Source organism: Xiphophorus couchianus, chromosome 22, assembly GCF_001444195.1.
Source record: "Xiphophorus couchianus chromosome 22, X_couchianus-1.0, whole genome shotgun sequence".
Lineage (NCBI taxonomy): Eukaryota > Metazoa > Chordata > Actinopteri > Cyprinodontiformes > Poeciliidae > Xiphophorus > Xiphophorus couchianus.
The window spans coordinates 19,095,828-19,119,964 of record NC_040249.1 but is presented as its reverse complement, the minus strand read 5'-3'; the positions used below and the strand labels follow the sequence as shown (position 1 = coordinate 19,119,964).

Here is a 24,137-nt window from a genome sequence, read left to right as displayed (position 1 = left end):
TTAACAAGGGAATTCATTATAATTTTACATAGGGCAAGGTTGGCTTGGATAGCTTTTTTTCCTATTAGCAAAATCCACATTTAAAAACAGATTTTTGTGTTCAAGTTATTTTTCCCCTAAAAATTGTCTTTACTCTCACAAAAAAAAAAAAAAATTTCAGTTAGAATTTCTAGAAAAGGTTTTTAATTTTGTCGATTTCACCTTTTCAAATTTAAATCAAACATTTAAATTTTGATAATTTGACAGGTCTGAACTTCTCATCTGTTAATACCAAAAGATAAATCTAGAGAGGAGATTCAAATGTATTGCTGAAACTGTCAAACCCTCTCTGTCCCTCCATCTCTGGGTAGATGAGGGTTGACCTATGCCCACCACCCGCTGACCTGGCTCTCGGAGGGTTTGTCAGGAGGATCCTTGTGAATGGCCATCTGGTAGAGTTTGTACACCTGGTAGGAGGCGTCGAAAGAGGCTTTGAACTGTTGGCTAGGGGGATTGGAGCGCACTAGCCTCACCTTCAAAAAGAATATCACCAGACAAGAGTTAACTTCCACACAGAGAAATAAAGAGTGATGAAAAAAAACATAAGAGGTTATTAAAAGGCAATAAAGGAAAAACAAAAATAAAAAAGCAGGGAAAGTTTGAATGAACAGTTACAGGTAGCAGACTTAGCACATCTTTTATAGCTAATTCAACATTTGCAATGTCGAATTAAAGCATTTCATATTCAAAGTAGAAAATTGCAATGTAATTGTTTTTTGTACAGTCATTGTAAAAAGAAAGCAACCCCCTCTTTAAATTCTAGAGCATTACATATTTTCTATGGCGTAACATAAAGGATTTTTGCTGTGCATTTCTGACAAAATCTGATTTTTATGCCATCTTGATATTTCTAATAGAGTTTCCCTTAAGAACAGCTCACTGAAGTGTTATTCCATCATTAGTGTGTTAACTTTCTGTTTTACAACAACTCATTGATTAATCAGCTTTTGATGTAGTTCTATACATTTCCTCATTTTTAAGTTGTTTTGGTTAAAACCAACTGCCAAACGCATAAGCATAAACATTTCCATTTCCATTTAATTGTGGGCAGATAGAACTTAAGAGAATAAGTACAATGTTTACATAGCATTAAACGCCAATACAGTCTCTCTATTTGGACTGCCAGGACAAACTCAGTTACATGATCAACCCAATGAATATGGTTTGCCAAATTGTATTACATACCATGTACAATAGGTAGTAAGACAGTGAGGAATTTGCAGACCTATCAATCACAGGTAGTGCAGTGAACCACCAGTGTTCCAAAACCCCCTCTAAAAATGCTAATAAATGAGTATTTTAAAGTTCAAACACCAAATATGCTTCAATATGCATTAATAATGCAGTGCAAACCATTTTGCAGCTGAGCCTATCATTTACAGTTTTCCTTATCTCCGCTCTTCAGGGTGCAGCCAATCAATGCCAAGGAAAACGCCAACCATTAGCATGTCAAGTAGAATTGCACCTAGGTATTTCAGCTTCCATGCTGCATTTTTTTTTTTTTTTTTTACAGATATTTCAATTTTTACCACAGAAAAACCCAAAAATACTCAACCACAAATAGGCGGGAGTCCACTGTGCTCCAATAGCAGGCTCTATAGCAGTTCCTTTTAGAGAGGAACTCGAATACTGACACATTACCTGGACTGGTATCAGATATCAACTATTATTTTTGAGCCTGTTAATTTTTTATGATAAAAACTCTAGACCTGATAAAGAGGGAGGGCTTTCTTTTCAACTGGACTGTACATGACAGAAAATCATAAATAGAAAAAATGCATGAGCTCAACTCAGTGACTTCACCATGTTTTTCAGTTTTTAACTGAAATCAAAATAGGTTTGTATGAAACTGATGACGGCATGTGACTAACTGCTTACTAATAAGTTGACAAACATTAATTGAATTTATGCTGTACCTAGTGTTATATTTCTAAATTCAAAACTAAAACGATTAAGGAAAGGCAGTTACTTTAACAATAAGAACTAATTATCTGATCATATTTCGCTGTGAATTTATTAAACTAAGGTAAATAAATATGTGAAAAGCTACTTATGCAGCCTCTTTCAAAATAGGAGTTTACGGTGTCCTAAAGAAAATAAAAGCCAACATCAAAATAACAACCATGAGTCAAATAAACAATTTTTAAAAGGTGCATTTTACAATGTTTTTATGTTAAAGAGGTTACAATTGAGGCTATTAAAGTTATGTTGCCAAAATATATCAGCTCAACCCAATAATAGAGACATAGTAGTCTTGTTCTTTTGTTCATAGACCGATAGTCATAAAATGGAAGTTAATCCAGTAAAACTTTCAAACTAATGTTCTTTAAATAACTGGTTGAGATGAGTAATTTGGTTTAAAAAGAGCATTTTATAGGGAACTCCAAATAATACACCGCATTTCTGATTACATTTGTTTCCACAAGAAGCACTTTCAAATCAGAATGCATTATCATTTTAAAATCTGGTCCTGGAATAATAGATCCTAAAGTGGAGCATACTTTTGGGTAGGAGTGATCTGCAACAGAAAGCACAACCTTATAAGTCTCAAACAGATAAATCCATGAACATAATGTTCCATTTTAAAGCTTCAATGGGATAAGACCCTAATGTTGGACTTATAACCTCCATAAAAGAAGTTGCCAAACAATGAGTAATATTTTTTTACAGTCTATGATCTGCTAACATCCACAGCTTATTTTTTGTTTAATCAAAATTATTGGAGAGTTAAGAATTAGACTAAATAGAAAAGAAAAAGAAAATCAGGACAAGATTTGGAAAGAGAAGTGTCTAAGTGTTGCTTTCTCAACTTGCAGCTCCCCTTTTTAATTAAGCGCCTCTTCGTTTGGAAGCTTTTGTTGGCCACAGAGATGCTGCCATATGAATATCTGAGAAGAACAGGATGCAAAACTGAACATGAGGTTTGTTTTGCTTGAATAGAATACTGACTCTCTCATGTGAACACTTGCCATCTTCACCTTATAGCCAAACCAAAACATTAAGTCTACTGGACATAGAAGCCATATAATTAACTACATCCTTTACTCACATAATCCTAAACATTCATTATTATCAGTCAAAATTTACTTTACTGACAGGGAGAGGTTTTATTTTACAGTATCATATATGCTACTGTGAAACTGACGTTTTGTGTATGTATATGGCTGAATATAACAGAAAAAACCCAGCTATAAATGATCAAAGACCGATTTATCAAAAGTGATCAAACTGCAAAGATAGTGGGCGGCTCAGAGGAGAATGCTGTGGAATGTTTCACAGTTTCCTTCAGAAGCTAAAAGATCTCTGATGTTGTTATACTGACCCCTGGTGGTGGAAATTGAAACCACACCGGCTTTTAAGACCTGAAAACTGATAGGCTGATTGTAAATCTATATTTGTCCTTCCTGTGTCCTTCCTGTTGCAGATTATGGATTTCGGTTTGTTATAAACTTAAAACCAATCATATAAATAAAAGCAATGACATCAACTTCATATTCTTTCTCAATATTTATTTTTCAAACAGTGTCCTCCACATTCATTTTTACTATTTGCTAAAAGCCTTAAGTCAAAGACCTTAAGTCAAATTCACATTATTTTATAGTAGAAACATTGCTGCCAAAAACTTTGATACATTTTATGGAGACTTTTTAATTTTACGTTCCTTATCCTTGAAAAATGAAAATTTAAACATTAGTACAAAAACTCTTCAAGGTCAAAGTTAGTTGAAAAGCAGTAAAATGAGTCACAGATCCAGACAAATCTGTTAAATTGATTAAAAACATATTTAATTTAGAGAAAGAAATCTAATATTGCTTCACTACATCTGATTTATACTGCTGTATTGATCATGTAAAAACCTCCATAAAGCCTTTAATTAACCTTCATTTGAGAAGCCTAACCTTGCACATTCATTTAGTGAAATTAAATGATTAGTGCAGGCAAACAGATGAATTCAATGTAGAAGCATTGATTGGAAAATGGCATCACTGCCTGCTTCGCTGCAGCATCTGGCTCTAAATCTGCTTCAGACCAAAACTGACGTTATGCTACCAACCTCGGTCGGAAGCCATTACCAGCCATCATTCTACATCAACATGCTTCCTCCTGAAAGTTTATTTCCATGTCTTTGCTTCGTGGTTCTGCTAAATATTGTGGTTTCAACATCATCTAAAGTTTCATCGGTCTCTGTGGTGTGCCTGTCGTTTTGTTGAATTCGATCTAGGAAGATCTGCTTTTTCCACTCAGCTATTGCTTCCGCGCAAATAAACACACGGTGAAGTCACTGTGGTCGAGGAAGAGGCTTTAACCAAAGAATGTCATTTCTTTACGAAAAATAAAGCTAAGTTTCAAAAACAGGCTGCTTTAAAAACTCTGCTCACCTCAAGGCGATCAGAGGAGTTGTCCTCTAAAGACTCGCTGATGAAATCCTCCAGTGTTTTGGGTTGGTTAGTATTGGCAGGCTTTGCTAGCGAGATTCCAGCACCATGTTGTCTTTTCTGGTCTTTCTGAAGACGACGCTCCTTTCTTAAATCTTTGGCCTTTCTGCAAGGCGGACGGCTAGGGTCTGCTCCCAACCCTGTGCCAGAAGAGGAAGAATGATTGTCAAAACAAAACTACAGTATGAGACTAGAACTGGAATTAGTCTTATGAATAGGTTCAGATGATTTTCCTGACCAGCCAGTTGGTCAGGAAAACAGACCAACTGGCCACTGCGATAACTGGCCAACAACCGATATCGGAGTGGAAGTTGGTACTGAAGGAGGAAAAGGATTTGCTTCATACAGATTTCTTGTATTTCTGAATTAATTTCAGTGTCAGGAAGAAGTGTCATGGATATTTGCAGAAGAGAGTTTTCAAAAGAGGGTTTCACTTAATGTAAAAAGCTATCCAGAAACTAAGACCTAATTTCTTCTAGACCTGTAAAATCTAGAAACCACTGAAACAGAACCTAACATGAAGCATGCTAAAATATTTCCAAAAGTAACAAATCATCAAGAACAAATGAAAAACAAACTCATTGACATTTATCACTCTAAAAAGTGACACAAAAGCAGTGGATGACTTTCAGCTTGACCGATTCTGACTGGTAACTGAGTGGAAACACACACACAAAAGAAAAAAATCTAGATTTTCCAGTCTTAGCTGCCATCAACAGCAGCACTCTTCCATGTTGATGTTGCTACCAAGTGAAGCAGATTCAAAGTTGCCTATTTTCTGTATCAGTGAGGTGTGGCAGCTACTTAATAGGAAACAGCATGTTGGCTGTTAATTTAGACTTCCATTATTTAACGAAGTGAGACTTCAGCAATTGCTCTTTTTAAGCATTTTGAGCTTTCAACCTCTGTTCATGGAACATCTTGAAAATCTTGGATTTGGAAATGTTGCCAAACTTTAGGGAAATCTCAGTGTTAAGACAAGCGTTACGACCTGTAGAGAATACTCAGTGAGGCTGCTGTTTCTAATTACGATAGCTAAACAAGCTAACTATTAGCAAGGTGCTAAAAACACTTTAAAATCTCAAGACGGTCAACATTCTCTTTTTAGATAAAACTGTAGCAAAGCCCTGCTTTACAGTAAATATTGTTATAATTTTACAGTAAAAAAACTAACTACGCTGCATTCTCCTAGTACTCTCCAATTTTTGCATTTGCTGTCATTTACATTTTTTATGTTTTTTCTTCTCGTTTTTCACTGTTCATCGAAGCTGCATTTAGTTGTTGTTCTATTTAGCTATATGTTTGAAACTGGCTAAGAACTAATTTCTTTAGATGTATTTCTCTTTTACTTCTTACTTTTCTCTAACAGAAAGTAATTTTGGATCTGTGATTCTGTTTCCTTTTTGTTTGTCTGCTCTGTCTGAAGAAGGGATTGCTGCAAGTCAGTGACTCAATGCAATATCCCGAGTTTCCTTAAACAGAAAACATTTCTGATGAATAAACTAAACTTGACACTTGACTTTTATAAAGTGACTTGAGATGACATGTCAAGTGACATGTTGTGAATTGGTACTATATAATTAAACTAAATTGAATGGAATCAATTGATCTGTAAATCTCTGGTTTCAGCCTAAAACTGTGCTGAATGTCCTAACGTCAGGCTGTTTTATGTGTTGTGGACATTGTTGTAGCTTCTGAACTGTTATAAAGCAATAAAAAATGGGCAAATAAAGTCCAGATGGTTACCAGGTAGACAGTATTTATTAAGAAGCAGAAGTCATCATAAATAAAATTTGTTTCTCCCTTACAGGAAAAAAGCTAACCATCTTTCTGATTCTGACAGTTCTGATTTTCAAGCACACAAACTGTTTTCTTTCTATGTGTCTCCTCTTTTTCTTCCCCACCACTACAACTTCTTGGGCTCCTCCCAAGCCCTGTAGGACTCCGGGCATCCCATGTCAACAGTTTACACCCCCACATCCTGTTTGGAGCAATAAGGAAGTGATAGTCGTATCCTGCTTGCACCACTGCCAGCTGCCAACATCAGCCCACTGACAAGCTTTCCCCTCTGATGATGTCATGAGGAAGAGGCATTTTAGTTCCTACTTTAAAGCAGATGCTGTCCTCTGAAGAGCAAATGATTGCTTGTTTGGTGGGTTGCTGAATCTTGAAACGCATCATTACGCTGCCTCTTTCTGTGCAGATTGAACCGTAGTTGTCAGTGTACAAATCATGTTTAGCTACACCCTCATCAATAACAGATACTTTCCTTCTTAATATCACACAGAGACATGTTTACTCCTGAGGATAAAGAATGCAGCTGCAGTGAAGATAAACTCTGACAGATAACTTCCTGTTCAAGACGGATGCTTTCAGTCCTGCAGTTAACACTTCATAAAATCTGGGATACTCATCTTCCATTTTGAAGAAAATTAAACAAGATACACTGATTGTAAAGTGTAAATGTAATTCAAATACAGCTGGTTTTTATGTAAACTTTAAAGATTATCCAGGTTGTCTAATGTCAGAGTTACTAAAACTCACAATGGGTTTCAGATGAGGGGTTTCTGCTTAAAACCCAAGTGTGAGTCATTTTCTGTCTACCTAAGAACCTTTCTAAAGTAATTAAAACAGGACAATCTTACATTTCTGTATTGGCTTGTTCCTTTGAGACCCCTGTCTGCATTTAAGGTATGGGAAGTCGTGTTTTCTCAACCTGGAACTGGATCCTCCCTAAAGGTATAAAGCCTCTAGTAATAAAAGCTGAGGAAATATATGACCAGGTGTTTTCTGTTGGAGGTAAATGCAGGGGTGGTGGGGTGGGCAGTAAATCCTCCTGTTTCCGCTTTGCTGAAAAGGCTTGTTATTCCTGACACTGTAGCCCAAAGAAGACTGGTGCTGACACAGGCATAGTGGAACAACAGCACTGCCACTGCTGCAGTTTCTCACTGAATGTTTATGTCTGCGAAAAGCTCAGCTTGTACAGAACCATCCTGCCCCTGCGATGGGAGCTGTTCTCATTAAGTTTTTGGAAATGAAAGTTCTACTTCCTGTATCTAAAGGGAGTTTATTATCTCCTCACTTGAGAACTGTTGATTCATTACATAAAGCTGGCTATGAGGATATCCTGTGCTGGCCAAGTGAGGAGAAGAATATGAAAGACAAGTCCAAGTCACACAATCTCCTAGTAATGAAGGGGAGAGCTCAACTGCCTCCAAACTGCTCCAGGGTGGGGCAGCTTGGTGAACAGTGACACCTTCTGGAAGGCAGTGGAAATTAAATATTGCAGAACAGCAGCACAGCAGGAGTCGATAATGGCTAGAAAAAGCTACAGAACATGAAGATTTTCTTACATTTTAATGCTTTATAAGAGAGGTGTCCAAAGTGCGGCCTGGGGGCCATTTGTGGCCCTCATAGTGATTTCATGTGGACGTACACTGCAATACAAAAATGGCACAAACTTGTTTTCCCAGCTCAAGATTGGAGGTTGATGCAGATAAATCTTACAGTGAAATTTCCACTATCTTTTGAAAAAGATATAGCCAAAATAAAGTATCATAAAAATCAAAGGTACAACACAAAGTACTCATTTCATTAAATTTCAGCCTCATTCATGGGCAGACATGATGCACGCTTTTAGTAAATTCCACTAAATAAAGCAAATGCTTTTGATCTATATGCTGTAAATGTTGCTCAGAATAAACAACAGATCCAAAGATAACAGAAAAACACTCACCTTTAAGGATGTTGTTTGTAGTTTTGTTTGTTTGTGATTTTTAAACAAGGCAAACATGCTAGATTTTATGTTTCAGATCTACAATAATCTACAGTTCACTTTTCTATGGAAATAAGACTTCTTCATTTTATGAAAATGTTGTGCAGATAAAAACAAAACATTTTGGGGGGAAATATTAATTTTAAAAAATCATTATTTTGTGGCCTTCAATTACTATCAACTTCAAATTGAAAATGTTCGGCTCATGGGGCTGACTGCAATGCATGCCACACTTTTCAGACTTGTTCAACAAGCAGATTAGAATCCTTACTGTTCACTAATTATCCATCAACATATGAAAGATGCCACTTTTGCAAACAAAACACCTTCAACAGAAAATAAATGACAGCTCATGGAGTTCCATAATCATTTGACACAATTTTTACAATGACAAAAAATTACAATAATGGAAATTAGTAATAAATAAATAAATAAATAAATACTGTGAAATTATGTTTGTTTAAAAAGAGCTATAATTTTTTTTTACCTGGCTTAGAAGCTTTGGCATCTGTTCCCCCTTCTGAGACTGAAGTTGAATCATTCTGGGAATTTTCTGAACTTCCAGCTGTAGAATCCACTGAGTTTTTCTGAACTTCTGTAGCAGCGGAACAGTTTGGTACTTCATCTTTAATATCTGCGTTAGCAACAACTTTTAAATCTGACTGACAGACTTTAGTAGGTTCCCGTGGACCAGCTTCTTCGCAGACAGAATCCATTGGCTCCCCTGCAGGACACAAAACAAACATTTATGCAACTAGCGTGTACTATAAACCCACATCCAGTAACAAGCTGCTTGTACACCAATGTTTTTCATACATTTACAAAACATTTTCTGTGCATGTAGGAGCAACCTTCTTACCATCCGCCTGTGCTGTTGGCAGTTCTCCTTTAGAAATATATTTGCTCATTTTCTTCAAGATTTTCTTATGAGATTTAGAAGGCTGGAAATTCAGTGCATGACACCTTGAGAGAGAAAAGATCAAATAAAGTTAGAATTTTTTCAGTTTGGGTGGACAGTTCCTCTCCAAGATTAGCATCATATGTATAAATGTCAGTTTGTGCTTTTACTTTAGTGGTTTTAAGTAAATAATTTGGTGCCCAAGTTTAATGTCTGGTAGACTTTCTCTTATCTACACACCGTCATCGTTACACATTGAGGCCCAAATATAAACAACACAACAAACTTCAACGTCCCTTAGCAAGTCGTGGCTAAACTAAAATAAATAAATAAATAAATAACATGCAGTCATCATAAAGTCTGCTGAATAGTTGAACAATGGCACCGCTCATTTCAATGGCTTGGTTTGCTTGTACTAACAAGGCTTTTTAGTGTAGTCAATACAGTTTTGTATAGGCTGAGGTTTGAGCAACTCTAGAGCCTAATGTTAGCCTGATTTATTTATTGCAAAACCACATCTGATGTGTGTTTGGCCTTATTATCCAGTTGGAACACACAAATAGCTCTAATTTTCAACCATCTGATCCAAATTGTCAACCCCAAATAATAGGGAACAATAGTCATTTTCCATAGTGAAGCCACTTTTACCATGGACAGAGTGTACTAACCCAACAAACAAGCCGCCCCTCCAAATGTTAAAGCTCGTGTGAAATTTGTACAAGGCCACATGAACAAGCTAAAAGCCTTCTGGAGAAACTTTTAGTGAGAGTCTTTAACGATGAAGCAAAGGCTGAGCTCAGTGAAAAGAATAATGTTTGGAAAAGTCAAGCTTTTAGATATTAGAACACTATTACAACTTTCAGACATGGCAGTGGTAGCGTCATGCTGAGGGTCTGTTCAACTAGCCAGTGGTACTGGCGTCACAAAAAGGGTAAGGAGTAGTAAGAAACTGTGGCTGTCTCCAAATTTTTTCAACATCACAAGAAATCAACAACCTTAAAACTAGCTTCTGAATGGATAAAGAGGTGCAAACATTAACCTCCTGGAATACCCACCCCAAAGCCACCATAATAACATTTGCAGACTATGATTAAAAGCTTAGTTTGGGCCAGGAAAAAAAATTTAATAATTCTGTCAAAAAAAGCATCTAAATATCCAGAAGCATTTTAGGTTACGGGCACTCAGGGTGATGGGAGCAAAAACATTGTGGTGGAGGTGCAGTTTACTAGAGACACAACTAAAAAATAGTTGGCAGTGTATGTATACATTTGACCCTATACATGTAATTTTCATCCTTCGTGGATCAGAGTGAATCCACAACAAATTTAAATATTTGCAAATGATTCTTGTTTTGTCTTTTGGCTTTTTATATTATGTCATGATTCCTCTCTGGAAAAAGAACGTGTCAAACAAAATTATTTAAAGCTCCAAATTTAGATGAAATTAATTCATTGATTCCAGCTGTTCTCTGGATCAGAGTAGTGCATCATAATGTGAATGCTTAACTAAAAAATTACCTGATGGTATACTGAGGACAGCACGTCTTCTTCATTATGGGCTTGTAAACATATTTTCCACTTCTGAAAAACAAAACAATGGTAACCTTTACTGTTGAAGTCATTCTTCTCTATTTAAAGATTTTCCACTGATTTGTTATAATGTATAAACTCAGAGCAGGAAAGGAGAAGACAAGCATTCAGATTACTGACTGGGTCATCCATTTCAGACAAAAAGAGCAAGAGTCAATTCAAGATTGTGTCTAGATTATGAACCACAGTGGATGGTCATGTGTACATTGAAAAATAGATATTACTTAGACTAAAGAGGAAATAACAAGATATCAACCAAAAGAAAACAAAATCAAATTACCCAGGCAAAACATGTAAATGAAAAGCAAGAAAATAAATAAACAAGATACATAAAATCAGACATTTACAACAAATTGAACAGGATTCTTTTATGATTAAAGTAGTAAATTTAGGAGAAGAGCATCTGGGGTTTTTTCCAAAGCATTAAAGGTAGATTCGGCTTTTTTCATATCGGAACATCTCCTGGGTGTATACCCAGAAATATCAAGATGTGCATCTCCAACTTTTACCCCCTCAATCTTAATCAACTTTTGCTGCTTTTTTGGCAAATGAGTTTCTAATCTCAGAAAACCTTTGAAAATTTCTCTTGAAAATTTCTGACTTTACAATGTCAGAGAATATTTAAGTTTTGATACTGTAAATTTATGTGTTTAATCACAGAAAATTGTGATATATCAGTGCAGGAGACTTGCAGATACAATTGGGTTGATTTTGCAAATGGTTGATATCAGAGAATAACAAAGTTATCTTCTTTTAAATATGTGAAATCTACAAATTTCTAAGTTTTTCTAACAGAAATTTACTTCATTGTGGCCAATTATTATTATTATTTTGATCTACAAAGGCTTTTAGGGCCATGAGTAAAAAATAAGACCCGGCAGCAGCTTAACAATCAAAAGTAACTTCTAATAGCAAACAAATAAAATGGAAGCAAAGCTACCCCAGAAAAACCCAAATGAGACAAATAAAACTGCAGAAAAGATGCAAACAAATGAAGTAAAACTGATTTTATTTGAATACATGTCTAAGCTTTTGTAGGATGAGAGTAAAACTTTCTCTATATAAAACAAATAATGAACGTACCTTCTCCATCCCCGATCAATTAAATCTTGGTAGTCTTGTACGGTCATAGAATGAGACCACATTCCTGCCAAAAACAACAACAAAGAATAAACAAGACATTTATTTTAATAGGAGTAAACATTGTTCAAAGTAATTATAATCAAGATGTTTAATATACAGTATTTCATGTGAAGGAAAAGAAAAGCTTCATTTAGAAAAGATTCTGCAAGTTATTATCAACAATTCAGAATAAAATTATTGTTTATTATACACAATGGTGTGCAGGTTTATCTGACTAAAGTTACAGAAAAAAACAGAGACAAATTAATTTATAAAACTGAATGTCGCAAGGTCAAATTAATTTAAACACTGTTTTACAGTTTTCAGCAGAACGATAAAACAGACTCTAGTTTATTAAAGAACTCCTTGAGAATGGAGCACCGGGGAAAAATGTTTACTGCATCTTAAATCACATTTTCCTTGACAATCCAGTCCCAATTTCCCACAGTGCTGTAAAGCCCCAATGGAAACATACAAGTCTGTTATTTGTAGCCAGAGCAGATCCGCTGGGATTTGGATTCTGACCTTTTATTAACACATAACAACCATATGCACATTGTGCACAAGCGCACATACCCTAATCTGTGAGTCTGTACAGTCAACTATCAATTTACATCTGGAACAGCCAAATTAACTGCCTGGATCACAGTTCACAACACACACACACATTTCTAGTGAGTATAATGCTTCATGTCCCAGGAGAATAGGGTTAATTTGAGTCCACAGAGAGGGGAGAACACAGCATGATTCAATAAAAGAAAACTACCAGACCAAACCAGTCAACGCAAACAGATACAAAAGTTCAGCTGCTGAAACTTGGTGCTGCTCAATTGGAGCAATGTCATCATAAAAGTTTCCAACAACACAGAAAGAAAGTTGATAGATTTACCACTATTTGGATTTTGTAAAGCAAATTTAAAAAAAAAAAAATCGCTAGAGGTGAAAAGTCAAAAAAATATAGTGACAATGTACTAACAACAGCGCGTCCTTCATTCTGATCACACCTCCTCCCTTTATCCCCACTGGGTAAGACCTGCTGGGTCTCTCTTGGCTCTGCTAACTTTGGAGGAATTTTTCAAAATCTACCAGGGGAGAGGTTTTGCTTTACGCTTTAAAACAAGATGTCAAACTCATTTTCACTTTAGGCCACATTAAGATCACGAAAGAGCCGGTCGTGGCAGAACGTAAAGGTAAAACTACCCATTAACAAACTGTTAAATATTACACCTTTCTCTGACTTCAATTTGCCTTACCTAAGATTAAATAATATTCAACATCTGTTTACATTGATAACATTTGTCCCTATACAAGTAATGATTGATTTCATTTAACTAATATTTAAGCATACAATTATTATCTTGAAGTTATATTTCTCTGGCCCTGTTATGTCTGAAGTGCCATTGAAATGTGGCGGGCCGAATATGGCCCACACGCCTCAAGTTTGAAACATGCACTTTAAAACATTCATCTCCACCAGTGTCTTCAGATCTCTATAGAGAAATATCAGACAACTATGTAGTATCCAAGTAATTAAGTAATTGTATTATTAATACCTGCACTTTGACATTCAATTAAGAAATGCAGTTTCTAAAGTGGTGATATTCCACTTTAAAACCCTGCATAGCTCCCTGAAGCCTGCATTTATTAATTTAATGATAGTCCACCAGATTTAACAGAGTTAAATCACCAAAAAATAAATCAATAACTGCAGTATCTGAAGTAAACTTTTGAAAAATGGTTGAAAACATGCCATAACGAGGATCATTAATTTAAGATATTCATGTCAGTCAGACGTACAGATGAATCACCCCACATGCGACTGACGTGAACAAAAAAGCTGCTGTTCCTGTAGCACAAAACAATCATCTGATCCATTCTTCAGTTTTCCCTGAAGCAAAACAGACACAAAACAGCAGATGTTGGGCTCTGTACTGCAGAGTGAGATGTGCTTTGTGTACAAGCACTATTTATTGCCTTGTTGAGGAAAAGGTGCTATATAAATAAAATTGCCTTTACCTTTACAACAGAAGCCTTGATAACATTATCCAACCAATCACAGTGATGAAAACTAATGAAACAGTGAATACGGAAAGACAAATTGTTCATACATAGTTATCTGATAATCACTGCCATATTTTTCCAGCACAGATTAAATCTGTATATTCTCAGAAAATGAACACTTTACATCCAAAATATTACACAAAAGCCATAAAAATTTAAGAAAATTATAATCAGTTTGAAAACAAACTAAATACACATCTTTTCCTTGGGTTATGCAGAAAATTCCTGCTTCATGTAAGAATTACGAATGTTTTCATGTCGTCTGACTTCCTGGAGCTTTGCCATGCCTCCATGACGTAACTACCCAGATTACCACTCTTGGATTAGATCACAGCTATCGTCTGCAGACTTTGTACCCAGTTGCTCATTGACTGCATTAGGAGCTCCCTGAACCTTAAGTATAGTCAACCTGATTATAATTTAATACCACCATTCTGTCCTGCAGGAAAAATTACATCTCTTTTACTTTTTTTTTGTCTTAAAATATTCATCAGTTTCAGAAAAACATACACATTTTGATAAAAGACAGTTTGTATAAATTTTTCATGGCAATGTACTTGAGATTACAGATGGAGAATCACAATATAATTACACAAACAGAAGAAAATAAGCAGAAAACTTTTTTTTAAAAGCAACAAGTAATAGTCTGAAATCTGCTGCAGCTCCCAGCTAAAAAAAACATTAAGGTGAATGACCAAAGAATACAGATTTGTGCTGATTGTGAAAGATAGGTTTGATAAGTATGGGTGTCAACATTTGTATGGCCTACTTCAGGTGCAAGAAAGAGTTCACATTGTGGTCAAGGCTGACAAAACAAAAGAAAATACAAGAGAAAAGTTCAACAAATGTAAAAAAAATACAGAGCATAGGAAGTAAAACTGCACAATACACTGAAAACCAATCATGACTATAATTTATTTATATATGTGTGTGTGTGTGTGTGTGTGTGCGTGTGTGTGTGTGTGTGTGTGTGTGTGTGTGTGTGTGTGTGTGTGGTGTGTGTGTGGCGGGGGGGTGCGCGTGGGGGTGTGGGGGCTTTTTCTGGATATTAATTGGATTTGCCACGTGCCTTGAGACAACATTTATTGTGACATATAAGAGTTGCAATATTTCAACATATTTTTAAAGTAAGTAAAAATAAAAAGATTTTCTTCAAGAAATTACTCAAGAGTAAAAAGGTATGTCATAAAATAACTACTTGAGTTCAGAGTAACTGACCAGAATATAACAATAAGTGTTTTAAAATGATTTTGTCTGAAAATCAAAAATTCTCAGAGTAAATCCTGTTATTTTGAAAATTAAGATGAAATAAATACAAACAACTAACATAATCAAAAAATATATAACATTTAGGCAGAAAAAAACATTTTCCACATCAAAAATTGTTGATAGAAAACTTCAGTTCAAAAGACAATAATGGATTACCTTCAAAGAATTTCAGGCTTTTCAAATTTCAATCATTTAAACCGAAGATGAACTGATCTGAATATAAAATATATACTTAAAGTTATATATATATATATATATATATATATATATATATATGAGGACCAGAGGAAAATACCTCCAGTGATAATACAGAGTTTACTGCATTTTCATGACCAATTGCAAAGCACATAGAAAATGACAATAGAACAACAAAGCTTACAAACAAGAATTCTAAAATATGTGTATGTGGTTGATTTTTGGTTAAAACATCACTGTTCTTCATTCAGCAAAGTTACAGTACAAAGGATATCCACAAATCTCTCTCAACTAAGAGTAGTGATACTTTATAACAAGTCAAGTGTAGCAAAACTATTCCAAAATGGGTTTTTTGTTTGTTTTGTTTTGTTTTTTTGGGGGGGGGTTGTCAAAAACTTTCCTCTAGTAACTAGTTACTACCCACCTGACCTCTCTACATGAATTATCTAAAATAAATGTTAATAATGAAACTTGATATACCCAACAAAGTCTGAAGAGGATACATCTCAGATCTTAAAATAGACAGCATTAAAGTAAAACACATTCAAGTCCATTGAATAATCAGCCCACTGACTCTTTTTTTAGATCAATGTTTAGCAACACTGGATCTGATCCACAACCTCCTGTCTCTGTTTACTTGGCAACTGATAATGCATTTTTAAAAATCACAGGTTGCAAACACGGTAACTGCAGTTCTGCGTCTCTTACAGACGTATTATCTTTGACGTTTGTTTATGTCATGCTGAACTTGTCTGACCCCATGCAGCAGCCTAAATCAAACCAAATGCTTGACGATGCACTCTAGCTAATGGGTGTTGGATTCGTTCTACACGCCAATCCAGTTAACGATCCAAAAAGAAAACACAATCTTACTGGAACTCTTTCCACATAACACGGAAACAGCGTCGAAGGAAATAGTTTACTCAGGCGGTATTGTTCAATAGCTAGCAGTACAGATAACCTCTTGAAGTAACGTAAATAACCCGTAGTAAAATATACTGAACATGACAGTAGTATCATATAGTGCGCTTCTGTTTTGCCTAGTTTCACTGAATGGCAGCGCTGGGTTTTGGGGGGGGTTTCTTAGAGTAAAGCTACATGATGCTACCGGCTAAAAGCTAAGCTAACGCTCAGAAAGTGTTCACTTTACGGTCTAGTCAAGAAATAAAACAATTAAAATGTGACATATACTGACATTATAATAAGTCGTACAGAATTAACTTCAAATACATATCACCTTTTCCCAAATTTTTATCTATTTCCAGCAAGTACATGGCTCAGCTTGATTAGCATTAGCTAGCTCAGTTAAAAGCCCAACTCCGTTTCTTCGACATCTTCAACAGAACCTACCGTGAGAGAAGTTTCCCTTGTCATTTTTGCAGTAACCGCAGCGGTAGCCATCATCCCCTCCAAAATATTCTACTATAGTATAAGAGTTGCTTCCTGCCATCTTTGCAATGCAGACACACAGCTGACAGCTGAGTTTGGTAGGTCAACCGGTGACGGGTACTCCGCCCACAGCCTATGCGTCTGGGGTGCTGCGTTCAAAGACTCCATGTCTGAGAGCATTAATATCCACTGTACCAGATGCCTCTAGTATATTCACAAAATTGAGATTGTATTAATCTTTTACAAACAATTTCTAACATGTAAATGGGAGATATTGTTACAATAGATTAACAATCATGCTTCTCAGTGCCTTAAAAAGTATACACACCAGAACTTTTAACTTAACCAGTGTTCAGTGAATTTACTTTACTAAAAATTATTATACTAATCACACATTGAAATTAAACGCTGTAATTCATATTATCCAAGGTTCTTCTTGTTGTAGATGCTGATGGCTGTGGGCAGGAAGGATCTCTTATAGAGGTCTGTATTGTTCTCAAGCAAAAATATAATCCCTACAGTTGTTTTTATACTCATTAAGTAAAAAGAAATGGATTTCATTTACTAAAGAGTAGATGAAATAATAGTATCCTAAAGATATTATTAATGGGGATAAAGACAGCCACAGATTTTGTTTGTTTTTGTATATTTTTTTCTTTCACTTCAGTTTTGCACTTTTGTTCCGATTTATCACATAAAATGAATAATGCACTTGCAATTATATAGTCTGATAAGTACAAAGTACAAACTCATGATTTAAGAACTGTACACCATGTTTATTAAATTATCTCTGCAAAGAGGACAGCAAAAAAAATAAAAAATCAGAACCAAGATCTTGCACAAACAATACTTGCAGTGATCTACAAAGCAAAGGGAGACTTTAAATGTAAAAAAAAAATAAATTAGAAAATCGCAGCTGAGCCAATGATCCATTTTTTAAAATCTTGTTACAAAAATGACTTTGTAGAAGGGGAAATGAGCTTTACTTTATGTCTGCATTATGCATAGTTCTTTTTTGTTGCTCTAGCAAAATGTATGTTTTGTTGATGCGCTGAAAGATTCAGATTCACAGGTTTCAGTACCGGTTCACAGAATTAGGAAATTGGAACTCTACAAAAATCAACCCGATTGTGTCTGCAAGTCTCCTGCACTGACATAGTAAACTCACACAGGTGATGAAAGAGCAGCTAGGAAGTTGAAATGATACCTTTTGACACAAGACTCTAATAAACTCTTTCCAGACATCTGTTGATTAGGCTCCAGCTGGGTGATCTCCTAATTAATATGTCCCTGTGGGACCGGGATGCTCTCGTGGAGATATTTCATACTGCCTTGCTCGGAGAAGTCTGCCACAGTGTGTCCCTCTCCTCGAAGGACCCATTTGGTCGTGAGGAGTCCCTCCAAACCCACTGGTCCCCTGGCGTGTATCCTTGCTGTGCTAATGCCAACCTCAGCTCCTGCAGTGATTAAATAAAAAATGTTTAAAAAAAACATGCAAAAATCTGTTATTTTGCACTTGAAGGCATTGTTTATTAATAAGGAGCTATGTAAAGGCATGCCTGATGTTTTGCTCACCCAGGCCAAAGCGGTATCCGTCGGCAAAGCGAGAGCTGGAGTTCCAGAACACGCAGGCGCTGTCGACCTGCTGCAGGAACTGCTCGGCTGTTTCCTCGTTCTCTGTGACAATGACATCAGTGTGGGAGCTGCCGTATTTGTGAATGTGGTCCACAGCATCCTGCATGCTGTCTACCACCTCGATGCAGCACTCCAGGTCCCCGTACTCTGTTCGGAGAGACTTCACCTCAGATGGGCTAAAGGTTAAGTACGATGCAAAGCGAGGACCCGCATGAATCTTTACCTGAAGGACAACAATAATTAGTGAAACAAAGAACCAAACTACCTTTCTAGTGGAGACCAGATTTGGTGTCAGTGCATGTTTCTTACTTCTTCTGTCCTCAACATATCAATGATCTGGTCGAATAAAGGAGTGCGCAGCAAATCTCTGTGAATAAGAAGGGTCTCCATGGCATTACAGGCTGCAGGATAGTCACATTTGGAGTCTCTGACTAAAACAAAAGAGAATCTCCATGTTCATTCAGCAACAAAATGTTCACCATTTGGATAAAGATTCTAACTTTTTCATCTTTTACCAAATGACGATCACAAACTTGGGTGTTATTGGGATTTTATGTAAACATACAGTCAGAGCTACAATAGCATGGTTGGATCAAAATTGTTCATGTGTTAAAATGGCCTAGTCAAAGTCCAGAACAAGCTTTATCTGTTTTGCGAAGAACAACAAAGACTTGAGTCTCTAAACTTACAAAACTGGTAGCAATATACTTCAAAAATTCTGCAAATTATTGTTTCAGAGATACTGAAAACAAAACCATGCCACACCAAACACATGCCTGAATTTCCTCTCAAGTCCCAAGAATGAACTGCTCTGTGTTGGTTCTCTACATAAAATCCCAATGAAACACAATGTAGTTTGTTATTGTAAATTGACAGAATGTGAAAAAGTTTAAGAGGTATGAAGCTTGAACAAAATCCCAGAATGAAGACTTTTCAGCTGTGTGCCGCTAATACATACCAACATCAATGGCTTTGTCCATGCTGGCTTCATTGTCGACATAAACATGGCAGACACCCTCACTGTGGCCCAGCACAGGAACGCCCTTGGCTGCCCTCTGAATGTCTCGGACCAGCTCAGAGGAACCTCTTGGAATGATCAGGTCGATCATTTTGTCCAGCTTGCACAAATCCTCCACCTCCTCACGCGTGCTCACCTTTATAACATTTTACATTTTAATGCAAGTAGAAAATTAAGGAGGTGACTGAATAAACAAGCCTTACCAGCTGAATGGCATCAGCTACTCCATGAATTGAAAGTGCTTCCTGTGTGAGTTGATGCAGGATTTTGTTGGTGTTTGACGCTTCTTTGCCTCCTTTAAGAAGCAACGCGTTTCCACTGGCAATCGCGAGGGCCGATACCTACAAAGAGTTTTTATAATACAATGCATCGGTTCTGATAATCCGAAATTTAAAGAAAAGCAGAATGGTTGGTTCTGGGACTGTTCTACCTGTGGGAGGCAATCAGGACGTGACTCAAAAATGACCAGCAAGACCCCGATGGGAACAGTGATTTGCTCCAGCTCCAGGTTGTTAGCCACCCTGGTCCGCCTCAGCACCCGACCCACACTGTTCCCAGAAGATACGGCAAGCTGGCGCAGGCCGATGGCGAGGCTGTTCAGCTTAGCAGTAGACAGACTGAGGCGATTGATCAGAGGCTGCGACAAACGACCTGAGTGCAGAGTGATTGATTATTTTAAAAACTGTTCGAGGTGCACCAATAAATACCGTAAAGTCCTAATTCACCTATTATTTTAGGTTTATAAAGCACATAAACTAATATGGTGTACTTCAGTGCAATTTGTTTGGAGTTTAATGACCAGAAAAAAAGGTTAGGGACATGTATTTTGATACACAAATGTAGAACATTTTGAAGCACAGTCATTTTTTTGCAGGTTTTAAAACTACTTTGTTTTTTAAACTGCATGTCACATTCCTTAGAAAAATGGAAATTGACATTGGGAAATCAGATTTGAAAGAAATTCAGACAACAAGGAAAAACAAAATTGGTCTAGCTCTGACTGAAAGGAATCATTTTCCTTTCAACGTCATCAGCAGCAATGAGCTCTACCTGTTGCTGTTGCTAACTCCATGTCTTTCCTGTTGGCACTAAGAATCTCATCCTTCTTTTCTGTAAGCAGCTCAGCAAGACAGCAGATGATTTCTCCTCTCTGCAAACACAAACATTGTGATAGATGATAAATAAAAAATTAAAAAACACACATCATCTCCTAATAACTCCTCATTTGGGGTGATATCTTTCACCCACATACTTGTTCAGGGAGTAAAGATGCAAGTGCCCGTCCAGCGTGCCGTGCCATCTCTGTCTGCTGTTCCACAGTTGGCCCTGATTGTGGTCAATACATACACAGGTCGAAATTTAATGCACATCCAAAAATAAGGATCAAGTACCTTATCCATGTGGTTTCAATAAATACCTGCAGGTTTTACTTCGGAGAAAAAGGTGCCAATCTTTTTCCCTTCGACAATGTCTGTGATGACGTGGCCTGTGACTTTAGGATCCGTGCCATTGGCGATGATGACTGAGGTCCCTCCTTGAAGCGCCCAGAGGGCTGCTTTCACCTGATCCACAGCAAATATTTAGTCAGATTATAAAAATAATCTGTAATTTAGTCAAAACTTTGTTCTGACTAAATATTTGATCTTCCTTTTTTATAATCAGAGATAACAGATCATCTGTAGTGCTTACCTTGGCCTCCATGCCACCAATGCCAACTCTGGACTTGGTGCCATAAGTGATTGACTGCTGGTCCCCGGGGTAGAAGATGTCAATGAGCTTAGCATCGTCGGTTCCAGGAGGACTGTCATACAAGCCTGCAGGACACAATTTTACACATTAAAACTTTGACTGTGAGTTAAACTAAGGATGTTTTAAGACTTTTATTATCAATTTAAATTTAAAACCTACCTGATTTACAAACAGTCTTAGACACCCAACTACTTTTAAACAGTAATTTTCTTCAAAGGTAAACTTGGGGATTAGTTAAATGGAGGAAATTATGTACAATTTGAAACATCAGTCAGTGTTAAACCAAAAGATTCAAGTTGGAGCCAAAAAGATGAAAATTACTTATTTTTCAGTACCACTATGTCAGGCGTGTCCAAAGTCGGTCCTCAAGGGCCGGCATCCTGCATGTTTTTGTTCTCTCCCTGGTTGTAGTAACAACCTTCTCAGCTTGTCAATGTTCTCCTAAGGCCTCTAATGAGCCATCATTGGATCCAGGTGCGTTAAACCAGGGAGAGAACTAAAACACACAGGATGGCGGCCCTCCAGGACCGACTTTGGACACCCCTGCACTATGTGATTCCGAGTATACATCCAAACTGACAACATATTGCTGTCAGCAAATAAAGTTTTAGGTTGGCCCAGTCAAAGTTCAGCACTAAATCTGACAGAAAAAAAATTTGTGGTTTCACCTGAACAAGTATGTGGACAAGGGAGCCTGACAAATCTGGAGAACTTTTAAAGAGCAAAAGCGGGAAATATTTTCGAGTCAAGATGTGACATAATGATAAGAGTGAATGCTGAAATTAATCAGTTAAATGTCATTTTTTTGTCAACAGCAAACATTTCCTTCTTCACTGTACCTTGAACGTCAGACAGAGCAATGAGAAGATCAGCTTTCATCTCAACAGCCAGCCGCGCAGCTAAGCTGTCATTGTCTTTAATGCTTATGACCTAAAATACAAGCAAAAACTTATTCACCTAACATGTCTCTTAGTCACACATTAAACAAATACTCGTGGTCAGTAAATGGACAGCAGAAAAATGAGCATGCAACTACCACTTTTACCAACAAACAGTACCCACATTAACCCCCTGTAGGTCACTGTTGGGAACAGGGGGTGGCACAACGGCGTCGTTGGTGTTGATGATAGGCACGATGTTCATCCGCAGCAGCTCGTGTAGCGTGCTGTTCAGGTTGCGACGTTTCTGCTCGTCGTGGAAATCCAAATTGGTTACCAAAATCTACAAAAAGGACAGAAATAATCACATTTAAGAAGCTTTTTAACCTATGTGCTGTTGGTTGTAATCTGTAAAGAAAAGCCAAATACAAACTTGTGCCGTGCAGATGCTGTACTGGGTGAACATAGCTTCATACAGAGCCATCAGACCACTTTGTCCTGCAGCTGCACATGCTCTGGCCTCTAAAACTGGAACGGACTGAGTCAGAGAAATCACATTAGAAGATTAAATCAAACATTTAGATAGCAGACAAGAGTAATTTCTAAGTGGAATATAATTTGTGGTGCTAAAGAATTAGTTACAATGTCTTTGAGTTGGTTCTGTCCAGAGTGCAAGGCTTGTCTGACGCTCTGAGACAACAGAATCTCATGTCTGAGCCGCTGCTTCCCAAAAGCCACGGCGCCGCTCGTAACAATCATCATCTCCCGGCCTTGATTCTGCAACATGGCCACCTTGTGGTACACAAAAAACACTACATTCAGGTTTCAATTTGAAAAGTGACTCGCCAATAAAATGTCTGTCATGACCATATCTGCAGCATCACCTGCTCCACTATGGAGGCCAGCCGTCCCAGCGCTAGGCCACACTCGTCACCTCGTGTAACCACGGCGCTGCCCAGTTTCACGACGATGCGCTTGGCCTGCTTCAGCTCACTGCGGTGGGCAAACGATTTCCCATGGGAACGTGGGAGAAAAACTGCAAGAAAGAAGAGACACATTTTAAAAATGTGATTTTATTTAATACATGGAATTTTGAGAATCGCAAGTCAGGGAAAATATGTCTCTGTTTAGTTGATGCTGTTATATGCAAATCGGGGTTGCTGAAAACTTAAGATTTAATCATTTTTTTAGTAGGTTTAGGGCAGATGTACAGACTGATGCACGGATAAATTAAATAAATGGATAGTCAGACTGAAATAAGCATCAGGAGTAAAGCCTGGAACTATCATTTCCAGACGAGGACCTGGGTGGTAGCTTACATTTAGCCTGCGAGAATTCTCTGGTGGAGACTGGACCGACATTGGTCTGCCGGATCCTGGATGGCAGGTGAGAGCACAGAGCCAGCCTGGCAAACATGACACAAACACCTGAAGACCTGTAGAGATGACCATACAAATCAATGTCAGGTTACTGGAACAGGGGAATAACCTCAACTGAGATAAGCTGCAGTTTTATTCAAAGATGGGCTGCATGGGAGTCAATCTACAACAGAAATATAACATTTAAATACGTTAAAATAAATACTATGTGGCGGAGGAAACCAATAAGCATTATTCAGTTGTACTTTCTGGGAAGTTTGCTTTCATGTTCGGAATGCTGTTTGCTGTCATAACTTGACACACTGACCCAGAGAAGATGTTTTCAGATCACTGAAATCCACAAAAAGGTGTTTTATACAAGTAAATCATATAATATATTAATTAATTATGCTTCAAAACTTACTAAATAAGAATACAACACCTGCTTAGCAAATACAACTGATGTCAACACGAACCTGCAGCGAGCTAACGTTAGCTAGCTTTAGCTACAGTTAGCTGCAGTTTCGAGACATTTAGCAGCAGCGGAAAGTTGTTTTATTGAACAAAATAAGCTGTTACCTGACAGTGCGAAGAGTTAGAAAGCCAGACAACACAACAGTGGTCTGCAAAGAGGGGACACGTAGTCAGTCAGTCAGTCTGACTGTCTGCTGCCACATCCACAGCCCACGTTGTTTGGGAAGTGAAGCGGACCGGAGGGATTCACGA

At 37.2% G+C, this 24,137-nt stretch overlaps 2 protein-coding genes across 5 annotated transcripts in view; both read right to left on the bottom strand.

Moving 5' to 3' along the window:
- ate1 (arginyltransferase 1) overlaps positions 1 to 16,912 on the bottom strand; it is a 59,180-nt gene extending 42,268 nt beyond the window's left edge. For 2 of the 4 annotated variants that reach the window (XM_028006401.1, XM_028006403.1), the window contains exons 1-7: positions 16,735 to 16,912; positions 11,821 to 11,884; positions 10,666 to 10,728; positions 9,110 to 9,213; positions 8,738 to 8,974; positions 4,419 to 4,615; positions 384 to 512 (exon numbers count right to left, since the gene is read on the bottom strand). In XM_028006401.1, coding sequence (XP_027862202.1) covers positions 384 to 512; positions 4,419 to 4,615; positions 8,738 to 8,974; positions 9,110 to 9,213; positions 10,666 to 10,728; positions 11,821 to 11,884; positions 16,735 to 16,834 — 894 coding nt within the window. In that variant the 5' untranslated portion in view covers positions 16,835 to 16,912. The remainder of the gene's footprint in view (positions 1 to 383; positions 513 to 4,418; positions 4,616 to 8,737; positions 8,975 to 9,109; positions 9,214 to 10,665; positions 10,729 to 11,820; positions 11,885 to 16,734) is intronic. The other 2 variants (XM_028006402.1, XM_028006404.1) reach the window with 1 other exon arrangement.
- Positions 16,913 to 17,528: 616 nt separating this feature from the next.
- LOC114137644 (delta-1-pyrroline-5-carboxylate synthase-like) lies at positions 17,529 to 24,137 on the bottom strand. Its single transcript, XM_028006398.1, has 17 exons — positions 23,991 to 24,137; positions 23,373 to 23,488; positions 22,938 to 23,089; positions 22,696 to 22,845; positions 22,487 to 22,591; positions 22,238 to 22,396; positions 22,015 to 22,105; positions 21,116 to 21,240; positions 20,844 to 20,988; positions 20,679 to 20,752; positions 20,477 to 20,576; positions 19,857 to 20,077; positions 19,630 to 19,767; positions 19,367 to 19,562; positions 18,718 to 18,839; positions 18,349 to 18,631; positions 17,529 to 18,230 (listed from the first exon to the last, which is right to left on the bottom strand). Exons 2-17 carry the CDS (start codon positions 23,467 to 23,469, stop codon positions 18,049 to 18,051), a joined length of 2,340 nt encoding a protein of 779 aa, XP_027862199.1. The 5' UTR covers positions 23,470 to 23,488; positions 23,991 to 24,137; the 3' UTR covers positions 17,529 to 18,048.